General features: G+C 42.7%; 1 protein-coding gene across 1 annotated transcript; it reads right to left on the reverse strand.

The window, feature by feature from the left end:
• Positions 1-886: 886 nt before the first annotated feature.
• On the reverse strand, positions 887-6,842 carry LOC311330026 (pepsin A-like; the record flags this gene model as incomplete). The annotated part of the gene is made up of 9 exons (XM_084461975.1): positions 887-1,024; positions 1,163-1,261; positions 1,350-1,494; positions 1,693-1,806; positions 1,949-2,148; positions 2,315-2,433; positions 2,804-2,921; positions 3,043-3,184; positions 6,805-6,842. The coding sequence occupies 9 exons, from the start codon at positions 6,840-6,842 to the stop codon at positions 887-889; spliced, it is 1,113 nt and encodes a 370-aa protein (XP_084318101.1).
• Positions 6,843-12,529: the final 5,687 nt, after the last annotated feature.

The raw sequence follows: 12,529 nt of genomic DNA on the forward strand, positions 1-12,529 counted from the left end.
AATCGCGTCGGACGGGGCAACGGGAATGCAGTTTCTCAAAATCCATTTTCGGCCGCTAAACGGTTGTTTTCATCAATCAGATTGGATGAATCGACAGTTGAGATTCCTCAACGCGAGGCATTGTAGTGGTTTTCAAATACGAGGTCTTTAGCCTCTGTAATATGATCTTTACACGCCTCTCCCCCACTTGCTCCAGCACGCATGCGCACAGGCCAGCGCGCAGACTGGCTATTCTCCGGCTCACATTCTCTGCGCTACGATCGGATTGTTGCTGACGAATGACGACGACAATATTCTCGGCACCAACAACGATCGTAGCGCGCTGGCCTGTGCGCATGCGTGCTGGAACAAGTGGGGGAGAGGCGTGTAAAGATCATATTACAGAGGCTAAAGACCTCGTATTTGAAAACCACTACAATGCCTCGCGTTGAGGAATCTCAACTGTCGATTCATCCAATCTGATTGATGAAAACAACCGTTTAGCGGCCGAAAATGGATTTTGAGAAACTGCATTCCCGTTGCCCCGTCCGACGCGATTACATGGATATACTGGCTCGCGCTGGATTTTAAATTTCTTCTACAGGCCTCCGAACAACACAAAAGTGATCTCGGTGAGTCAAACTTCTTATAATATGTCGTAAATAAGGTCCAGGTTGTCAAAAACGAGCATTTTCCTTTAACACATGGTACCCAAAGCTGGACCATATAAACCAAATCATACAAGCAAACACATAAAGACAAAAAACCTTTGCGATGCTACAACATATTTTACTCATAGGCATTAATTTGACTTTGACAGTTTTCAGAATGTTCTCAACACTAGTTCTACACCTAGAAGTAAAACATGAGGACTCTCTACAAGATGTGGTGCTGGAGATGTTTTCAACTAAGCAACTGTGGCCAGACCCACATGGTTGTTCCCCCGGTCAAAGATGGTGTAGTACTGCCTGATGAAGACATCACCAAGGATCCAGAGATTGTTGATGCCGCCACCAGTGAAGCCAGTTTTGCAGCCATCTGAATACTAGAGAGAGAGAGAGCGAAAAAGGGAGAAAGTGACTTCATTTGCTCTTTTCTTCACACATGTTGAAATGCACCATTCTTGCTGACATCAGCAGGGCTGTTTCTATGGGCATACCACTGCTAGTGCTGGTGGACTGACCTGGAATGTGTAGTAAGTGGCGGGGAGGGAGAAAGCATGTCCGTTAATGGTGAAGGTCACCTCAGGCATGTTGTTGATGTTCTGGCAGTTAACAGGAGCCTGGGTGAGAAACGGGACACATTAGACTTCCCTGTGGATGGACCAGTGTTTGTGAATGGAGATCCTAAGAAATCGTTTTCCGACTCACTTGTCCAAATTGGCCAGTGCCGCCTCCCACATGGGAGTTAATGCTGCTGATATCCTTCGGGGGGCCAACGATGAGGGCCGTCCCAGTGTCAATGAAGGCCTGGCAGCCGCCATTGCAAGCCACGGTTTGTCCATTGATGGTGACACTGTGAAGAGAAACAGCGCTCAGGGATACATGTGCTCAGAAGATAGCAATAAGCAACATGACATCGTTTGAGGTAATTGGTACAGTATGCATGTTTTTTTCTGAATGTGCTGTGTTGCAGGGAGAGGCACGACAATAGCTGCTGGTGCAGAGATGTCTCTTGGGTGTAATGTAACATTCTGTCGTGTGTGTGCAGCACCTGTCCATAGTGATCTGCCAGTAGGTCTCAGAGCTCAGGGGGATCCAGGTGACTTGACCTGTGTAGTGGTTGGGGTCAATGCCACCAAAGGTGATCTCACTACCCTGCTGGGCACTGGGGGAGAAGACAGGTCAGAGGTCATTGACTCTCACACACAACAGTGGTGTGTAGCCATACAGAGGAAGGGATTGGTTACTTAGTACTTTGTGCCACATTTTTTATGATGATATGTGTGTTCTTAATGTGCCTTCAGTACTTTGGGCTGAGGTAGACGGAGAAGAGCTTCTGATCCACTAGGTTCTGACTCATCATGTTGTCAAAGACGGGCGTGGCCCCGGAGGCTGACATGGAAGGGAAGGCCAGGCCCAGGACCCCGTCAGACGGCAGGTATTCCATGAAAGGCGCCTCCGTCTGGCTCAGACCGAAGATCTGATGGTTCACGGAGATCCCGCCCACCTGGAACCACCGCAAAGTCAGTCAGTCAACACACACACACACACTAATTACCAGTGTCACTGTTTATCAAATGTACTTAAATCACAAAATAAGGTATCATAATTTGTCCCAGAGCTGCTCCTTTTCAATTTTGTGTTTTTTTTTTTATGACTGGTTGATTGGTTACCTCGACGGTGTCATAGCCCAGTTGTCCAGTCATGCTGCCAGTTAAGTACCAGACATCAAGTTGCTTGTGTGCCCAACTAAAGGAGCTGGATTGGTGTGGGTTGTATTTCCTGTGGTTCTCTGCAGAACATGTAAATGTTACTGAAGGTCATACAGTCCTTTCAGCTGCTTGTGACAGTAACTGTCAACATTTATGTCTGAGTTGAAGTTAGAAAATACATTTTAAGGTATTTCTCCTCAATGACGTCTACAATGTGTTTTGAGATTTGGATTTTAATTGGATTTGTTTTATATAAAATGTAATTGATTCATATCTCTGCTTTACTTCCAAACATGCCCTTCCCCCCCAATGCACGGTGCAGGTGGATTAAAACAAGCTCTATCATCCTATAACCCTATATTCTCTAACACAGGACTCCTATGTGAAAGAGATTGACTCCCTGTCCCTTTAAGTAAAGGTGGATTGAGTCGTATGGCCAGTCGTACTCACGGCAGGCCTGGCTGTTGCAGTAGACTGAGGGCACCCAGAGGTTGGAAGATCCAGTGTCAAAGATCACAGTGAAGGACTGTGGGGGTTTGCCAATGGAGATCACACCGAAGTAGTTCATCTGGAATTGAAAACTCAAACAGCGGTTGAGGTTAGGAACTGTGGAAATGTAGTCAGTCAGTCAATAGATATGTATGTGAAACTACCAGATACACAATTCATGGTGTGTGTGGTGTACTTACATCAGCATCATTGGTAATGCCCTCATTGCCCTGTTGGACGAACTTGGCCATGGGGTTGTGAGGGTACCGAAGTCTGTACTCCTCCCAGAGACCCTTCTCCATCAGCTTCTCCCTGGCAGTCTTCCCCTTGATCAGAGGGACCCTGGAAAACACACACACGACAGAGAAAGGTCATAAAAATCAGTATTTCTTATTTCCAGTAACATTATCTTCAATGTTTAATGATTCAGCATTCACACTATTTTTATCCAGTTCTTTATAGTTTTTTCTTTCATGTTTTTAGCCGCCTGTTAACTTCTCCCTACTTTGTGCTACAGAAACCATTTAAATATCAAAACTTTCAGCTCTTTAAGCACAATTGTAATATATTTTATACTTTTCAAGATATTCTGCTTTTCTCCAAGTTTTTTTTCCACAATGGAAGTCAATGGGCAGATCTTGAAATTCTCTTCAACTTTGAAATCTGTCTCCTAAAAGTTTAAAATGTTCAAGATTTTTAGCTGTTTCAAGGATATCAACATTTTTTTTTAAATTCCTTATAGTTTTTATGTAATTTAAGTTTTATTTGTAGCTTTTTAGATTCCAGGCAGCTCAGCTGCCCGTCCCTCTTGTATTTCCCAATGTTATGAACCTGAATCTGAATCCTAGGAATTCTGACTTCTTATGCATCAAAAATCACCAAACGTTGCACATACTGTAGGTCTCATTAGGTCGTCCTCAGACGAGCTTGACAGCGAAGTCTCCAATCCTCTCGGTTGTCCATACATCCAGCCAGTTCCGCAGAACTCTCCACTCCTGTGTCCCTCCTCAGTACATCCACATATGTTGGTGTGGGACGTCCTCTTAACCGGTGCCCGTGTGTTGGCTCCCAGAGCACCAGCTTGTTGGCTGGGAGTTCATGATGTCTGTGGCAGTGGCAGGTCTAGTCCTATGTCAAAAGTCCTCATGTGGTATTGTGGGCCAATAGTCCTGAGGGTGGCGCTATAGCAGCCGTCTAAAGTTTAAAACTCCTCCAACATTGTTTGGTCAATTGACACCCCAATTTCTACACTGCATCTTCATACTATCCTCCACAATTTTCACAGATTTTTGAAATATCAAAAATTCAGCCCACAGCACATCAACATGTTTTACTGTAAACAGCACTGTATGCAGCAGCTTCTGCAAATAAAGCTACTGCAATGTTCATTAAAAAAATTACATGGTACAGTAGATGTACAGTAAAGTGAAATTCATCAGAATTGTATTTTAAATTATTTTGACAGTATTTTGAATTCTGTCCTAATTTTATCCCCTCAAACTATTGTTGTTCATACAGGAAAAAATACACTACCCACAATCCTATAGTGTAACAGCAAGGTCTCCATCAATCAGAGACGTTGTTGGCAGCCCTGCCCAAATAGCGGACCCTAGGACTACAACTGGATAAATTGACTCTGATTGAGAGGAGACCTGAAAACCATTTTGTGTTTGTCCTTTATGTTGGGTCTAGACCCAGGAGACAGCTGTAACAGAGGGGCCCCAACTAAACCTGGTGTCAGTGAAAATGCATCGTAAAGTTAGGCCAGGGACCATTAAGAGTGTTTTCAGGTTCAGGTCAAGTCATAATGAGGAAGTGATCAAATCCAAAAGTGTGCTGCACACCACAGAGCCCCTCTGGATTTCTGGTTTCCAGGAGAGTCCAACTACACAACCCTTGTGTCACAGATGGAGTGTATTACATCCAATGTTTCTCTGTTGGAAACATTTTACTGATATTCATGATTTTTGTACAGTAAGACCAAATACTAAATATTTCTCTCCTCTCTCTCCGTTTCTCTCCTCCGCCCCTCTCTACTGTGCTGCACATCAAGGAGGCCCTCCAGGGGGCTCCACACCCTTTTTGAATGACTTTTATTGGATGCCTTAGACAGCTACAGTATGCTGACTATTGGTGGAATTCGGTACTGTATGGTGCACTGTCCTTTTTACTTACCTGCCAGGTGATTATAGAAGCACTATATAATATAGTGCTACCTCTTCATTAGGGTGTAAGACAAATAGTAGCCCATTGTCAAAACCAGCTTTATACATGGGAAACTATCGCGTGACATACTGTATTAGGCTACAGGTGAAAGTTCACACTAATTATATACAAATAAAGGTCTAGCCTACAATAACCTGAAATAATAATAGCAATTCATGCAAATGATGTAGAGCAAAATGTATATAATAACAGAAATAATAACAACAAAATGATAGGCTATAATAAACAACACAATGAAAAACAAGGCAGAAAAACAGGTGCCCTCAAAGGTGTGGAACAACCAAAACGCACATGCGAGACAGAAAAAATAGCCTATAAATAACGTAAAATCAATCTCCTCATTAAGGTCTGGATGTTCTAGAGCTCTAAATTTGTGAATCCAAAAGGTTTCCCTTTGATTCAGTTTGCATACTCTGTCAACCCCTCTGACCAGCGGCTTGATATGTTTGATACCTTCTATATGTAATCATTGTCAGTATGAGCTGAAATGTCTGGTCATGTGATAATCATGGTTCCTCTTTCTGACAGCATATGTGTGCTCAGCAAGGCGATCCCTAAGGCATCTCTTTGTGCAACCTATGTAAAAAAAACTTCCACACAAGGACAAGACAGTCGGTAAATAACAAAGGAAGTATTGCAGTTAATAAAATCTTGTCTATACGTTTTGTTGGTATAGACATCTACACAACCTTTGGAAGGCACGACTTTGTCACAGTGGGCACAGTTCATGCACCTTAAGGTGCCCACCAGTTTGGTCAAGCAAGTGTCCTTTTCGTCAGCTTAGAGAGGAGAGTGCATTAGTCTGTGCCTCAGAGTGGGGGCGCGCCAAACAGAAAAGATAAGGGGTTCAGGGAAAACTTGACTTACTGTAATGTCGTGTCACTCTCAATGATAGACCTGTTTTGCTTGACAATGCATTTGATTTGCTCAGCCTGTGTACGGCAGTGACAAACCAGGCCAGGTCCAGCCTGGCTTATGTGCATGGCTGGCTTGTTTCTGTTCAGGACTGGTAGGACGGAAGTTAGTCACGCCACTGAAATAGCTGTGAATCGAAATGACATAAAATAATGTCTGATAAATTAAGATAGGTCTTGTCGCCTGGACACATCAGTTCCAATGCTTCCAATGCTAATCCAGCACAATACTACTGTACAGTAGAATACCGTAGTGCAGAGTCAGTTGTCTATTGTATAGACAAGGTGTTCAATTGCTCAAGTGTTGTCAGGTGTTGGTTCGAGTGTTCGAGTGTACAGTGGTGCAGAGTTGGTTGTCTATTGTATAGACAAGGTGCAAGGTGTCACGTGTTCACTTGTTGGTCCAGGTGGTGGCATGTGTGCCATTGTTAGAATGAGAGTGAGGGCCTATGTATAGTACAACCAGAGCACTATAAACGGACAGTCTTCTTCCTCTGAGCTGCTGGTTGGCAGGGGGCTTCTTCCAAGCTACTCTTTGGCAGGGGGCAAGTGATGTCTTGAGTCTCATCATAACAGAAGTGAACATGTGACACCTTGCACCTTGTCTATACAATAGACAACTGACTCTGCAATACTATACACTCTATCACTTGAATCAACACCTGACAACACTGGGGCAATGGAACACCTTGTCTATACAATAGACAACTGACTCTGCACTACTGTATACTACTGTACAGTTTACTTGACATGTTATGTAATTGCACTGCCTGTATCATGGACACAGTCACAGCCATCCATGATCAGATACTGCTGTCTGACCATGTCCAGTCAGGGTGGGGCTTGCACCTGAAGACCATCTTTGTGGGGGCTGGACATCAGCGTTGCACAGCAGCCGACACCTGACTGGTGTTGCATCACAGTGTTCTCTGGCCTCAACCACAACAGGCATCCCAGCATCAAAGCTGCAACAGAACAGAAGGGAGATAGTGCATTAAAATAGTTCATTAAAATATTGGCCACAAATAAAATACAACCATACTATATCCATAAAATAGAATAGCTAATACATGACAATGATAACTAGGGCTGCGAGCAGCAGTGAGCGGGCCCTCGCACCCCACACGTGTCGGGGTGCAGCGCCATTAAAGGGTGTGCTATTTCGGTGTCCAGTACTGAGAGAAACTTTCTGTCACCAGTAGGTGGCGCTCTAAGCGTGACTCAATACCGACACATACATGTGTTCAGGACAGTACCTTGATGAAGCGTGAGAAATGTTGTGTAAATCGGACAATGTATGTAGGAGTTATGATGACTTCCTGCTTGACCTGTAGGCTGCACTCTAACTCAATACTGACATACAGATGTGTTCAGGACCCGACCTTCATCAAGCGTGAGCAATTTGGGGTAAATGGATAATGTATGTAGGAGTTATGAGGACTTCCTGTAAGCAGTAGGTGGCGCTATAAGTATGACTCAATGCTAATGCACAGATGTGTTCAGGATGCAACCTTTATCAACCCTGAGCAATTTGGAGTAAATCAGATAACGTATGCAGGAGTTATGAGGACTTCCTGTTTCACCAGTAGGTGGCGCTGCAGGTATGACGCAATACTGACTTACAGATGTGTTCAAGATGCGACCTTGATCAAGCATGAGCAATTTGGAGTAAATCGGATAACGTATGTAGGAGTTATGAGTACTTCCTGTTTCACCAGTAGGTGGCGCTGTAAGTGTGACTCAATACCGATGCATAGATGTGTTCAGAATGCGACCTTCATGAAGCGTCAGCAAATTGGTGCAAATCGGATAATGTATGTAGGAGTTTTGAGGACTTCCTGTTTCACCAATAGGTGGCGCTATATGTATGACGCAATACTGACACATAGATGTGTTCAGGACGGAACCTTTATGAAGCGTGAGAAATATTGGACAAATTGGTCCTCCATATTAATTTATGGAGGACATTAATATGGTCCTCCATATTAATGTATGGAGGAGTTATGAGGACTTTCTGTTTTATGGCGAAATGTCAAAATTTGGCGGTGCGCCACGACAAGGGTGTTTGGTGAAAACTCAAATTTTCATTTCATTTCAACTTTTGATCACAAAGGTCGGGTGTTGGGGGGATGTTGGGTATAGCTCCAAGAGACATTTTATGACATTTTTAGACATTTCTATGAACTACATATGCCCACAGAATTTCGTTCGCCTACATCAAACTAAAAGGTGGGGCTCACCATTTTAAATTTTCCAGGGGGCGCTCTTGAGCCGTTTTGCTACGCCTATTTCCGTCACCCATGAAATATCAAATTTTTCACCGGGACTGACGTATCTGCAAAGTTTAATGTGTTTTCATCGATGTTTAGGCTGCCAAAACGGCATTTGTTTGGGGAGAAGAAGAAGGTAAGAGAATAATCCATACAATTTCAATAGGGCCTCGCACCGCCAGTGCTCGGGCCCTAATTACCTGAAGTGCTGGTAACTCTTAATGTTTGGGAGCTTTTTGAAATAGCTACTCAGATGCTGGTGCCAGTTGTAGCTTTCAACAAGCACTGTGCCGTCCTCAAGTACGACAAGCTGTGGGGTGTTGACTTTCTTCACAGGAGCGCTGTCTCTCACCACCACAGCAATGTCAGTAAAAGTGTCCACTCTGGTCTTCCTGTAGCGCTGCTTGATCAAGCCAAAGCACCAGTCAGGGGAAAACTTGGTGTGGCCTGCAATCAGGAAGTGGAGGTCTAGCTTCAGGTGAAGCTTGTGCATGGTCTGCCAAGCAAAGTACCACAGCACAAAGTTGTTCTTGTTTTGTCCACTGCAGTTGTCACAATGAAGGTCCACATGTGTTTCTCCAACTCCATAGTTGTTGAAGAAACGTAGTTGATGACTGCATTGCTGCCCTTGACACCATCCCTTCGTCGATCAGGTAGTTCACTTGCTTTTATGGTACCTAGCTCAATTGACAGATGAACAGAAATACTGATCAGAAGCCATATTACAAGAAATTCCTAACTTGCAGATCCCATCATAATTGTAGGTTATGGGTTACTATTTGCTTAATACCTACTGGAGAAAAACATCCTCTCTTAATCCCTTCACTTTAAACTTAAGGCATAATTACATACATGCAGGTTTCAAAATTAACTTTTTAACTCACCAGCCAAATGTCTGGTACAGTAGATGAAAAATTGTACCCGCCATACATTTTTTTCCCCACCAAAAAATAACATTTATATAAAGCCTTTTTTGAATCTTACTTTATGGCGAATTATATGTCAGAACACCAACTAACACCTCGGTGACTTTCTTGTCTTTGAAATTGAGAGTTTAACATGTTTTTTGAATGATTTTTCACAGTGCCCACCCACATCCATTGTATGACCAAAACGGTGGCAGAGCAATTATCAGACTTTTTAAAAAGTGCTAGTTTTGTCAACTTTTTGATCTGAACCATTGTATATGATCATACGTAACCTATGCTAAACATGATTTTTCCCTTTACTACTCCTTTAATTGATACGCCCAAAGAAAATAAGAAAGGGGTTGGAGTTGCCATCATTTTCTGTGATTGTTTTGAGTGTAAACAGGTGAACCTTAGATGTTTCTCTTCCTTTGAATACCTTGCTACTGTACTAGAAAGTACTCCCAATGTATTCCAAATATTCTGCAGCTTTCCTTGAGGAATTTGCAGAACTGCTGTCTATTATTTCCATGGATTATGACCGCTTGTCCATAGCAGGAGATTTTAATATCCATATTGATGTCGAAAATTACAGCCTTGCCACAGGACTTCTGAATCTACTTGACACCTTCGGCCTATCCGGGGCTACTCGTGTTCGGGGCCACACGCTAGATCTTATTATGACGAGGTTTGGAAGCATAATTTACTAAGGCCATCGATTATCAGACCATTTATGCATTTTCTTTGAGCTAAACCTTTTTTTGGTCATTTCCAATAACTCAAAAATCATTAAGAAACGGTAGATCTGGAATATATAGGGGTGGGACCTATGCCTAGGCTAGTCTCTTACAATGTTGAGTTAAACAGAGCTAGAAAACTCTTCTTCTCCGATATCATTAATAGGAATGCTCATGATGTACGCTCTCTTTTTGCCACTGCTTCTATCTAGACCAGGCATTCCCAAACTGTGAGGCGGGCCTCCCCTGGGGGGCCCCAAAGAAATTCAGGGGAGGCGCAGAGGGATGGTTAGAAAAAAGAAAGGAAAAACATGTTTTTTATTTTTTGGATGTCTGGTTTTTATGAATGAAATGTGATTTTAAAGGTCAGAAAATCAAAATAAATAATGTGAGAGATGTATACTCAATTTGTGGATAGTGCTGAGAGAGCCTACCCCTGCAGGCATGAATGCATTGTGCGAAAACTTAACTTGCAACAGGTGCAACTGAGCTAACTTAGCTGTGTAACATTATGGGCTAGCTAACGCTGCCTTGCATAATGGACAAATTTGGGGGGTTGGGGGCGCGGGTGTGTCACTTTTTTCAGAAGGGAGGCCCACATTGATGGAGTTTGGGAACCCATGATCTAGACTAACCAAACCCATGTCTCAAATAGCTCCAGAGCTTCTCTCCACTGAAAAATGCAACAAATGTGTGTTCTTCAGCGATAAAATAAATAAAATCAGACATTCTATTATGGCAGCTAGCAAGGTCCCTCCAGTAGGCTAATAGTAGAGCCCAGTAGCATCACTAACATGTCACAGTTTGAAATCATTGGTCTTAAGACTCTTGAAGAAACGGTGTCTAAGCTTAAAACCTCTACTTGCTGTTTGGATTCGCTACCCACTAAATTTTTCAAATCTGTTTTTAGCTCCCTTGCACTTGATTTACTACTAATGGTAAATAGTTCCCTTCAAACAGGCACTTTTCCAAAAGCCATCAAAACGGCTACTCGTACACCTACTAAAAAAGAACTGAAGATTTCGATTCCTCTGTAGCCTATTGAACTACTGCCCCATTTCCAATCTGCTATTTATAGGTAAAATAATTGAGAAAACTGTCTATAAACAACTTAGTGAATTCCTGACCGCAAGTAACCTTTTTTGATCGTTATCAGTCTTGATTTCGACCAAATCATACCAAATATTATCAAGGTCTTAAGTGACATTTACCTAAACACAGATGCAGGCAAAGTTTCGGTCCTTGTCCTAGTAGCGCAGCATTTGACACTATTGGCCATGAAATACTCCTGGACAGATTAGAAACCTGGGTAGGCTTAACTGACACAGTACTACAGTGCATTGTATTTCTCTTTTATTTATTTTGGAGCTATTTTATTGATTTTGTTGCTGTTATTTTATCTGATCGCTTTACTGATTTTATCATTTTTATTGTAGACTATTGTATTTTTATTGATTCTATCCCTTGTTATTTAACTGTATTGTTTTTGAATTGCTTTTGTTTTATTACTGTGAAGCACTTTGAATTGCATTCGCTTGTATGAAACTGTGCAACTCCAAGAGCTGAGTCTCACTACCATTAAAAATGAGAAAAAAAAACATCAATATAGAGGCCATACCAGGTAATACATTTATGAAAAAGGTTCACAGGATTCAAATATGTTCTTTTCCCCACAACAATGCGGTCGATCGACACGGTCACGGCTCTTCTCTGTCCTGGCCCCGCAGTGGTGGAATGATCTGCCCACTGATGTCAGGACAGCAGAGTCGCTGCCCATCTTTCGTCGCAGGCTCAAAACTCATCTCTTCAAGAAGTACTACAACAATCCTCCCACCTAAGCACTTATTATATTATATTGCACTGTACTTTAGATTGTGATTCTTGCACTTTGCTTCAGCACTAGATTATGCTCTTAGTCACTTGTTTGTTTTAGAAAGAAGATGCACTTGTGAGTTCTGGCAAGTAGTAGTACATTGGCTCTTCCTACGTTAAATGCAATTATTGTTAGTCGCTTTGGATAAAAGCGTCTGCTAAATGACTGTAATGTAATGCAGGCGCGGATCTATGGGTGGGCCTGGGTGGGCCTAGGCCCGCCCAGATTGACAGCTGGCCCACCCAGTCAGATTCATGAAAATACATATTTTTTATAATAAAATAAAAATAAAATATTTTTAAAGTTTAATTTTCACTAACTACCTTGAATGTGAATAGTTTTGTCTTGGAAATGATTAAACGTATGTATTAATACTAATAATATTCAACTTCCTCTCTTACGTTTACATTGCGTTAACCGTCTTTTTCGTACTGCGTAAGTTAACGTTACCTGATTGGCGCCGGCGGGCAGTTGTTCAGTGTGCGCGCTATGACGGCTAAACAGCTAACATTGACCCGCTTTCTTAAAAAGCCACGTCTGGAAGAGAATGAAAGTTTGGACCAGGCCTTGTCCAAAGACAGAGTGGAGGATCGTGGTGAGATGTGTGCTGGCCCTGGGGATGAAGAAGGAGAAACGGCCACAGCTTCAACATCTCGTGAGTGTAATGCTAACGTGAGCATAAAAGCTGAAGCTCCACCGAAGCGACCCTCATTGCCACCGGCTTCTGAAGAGGAAGTTCCACCGAAGCGACCTTCACTG

This window comes from Borostomias antarcticus (genome assembly GCF_949987555.1).
Source record: "Borostomias antarcticus genome assembly, chromosome: 3".
NCBI lineage: Eukaryota > Metazoa > Chordata > Actinopteri > Stomiiformes > Stomiidae > Borostomias > Borostomias antarcticus.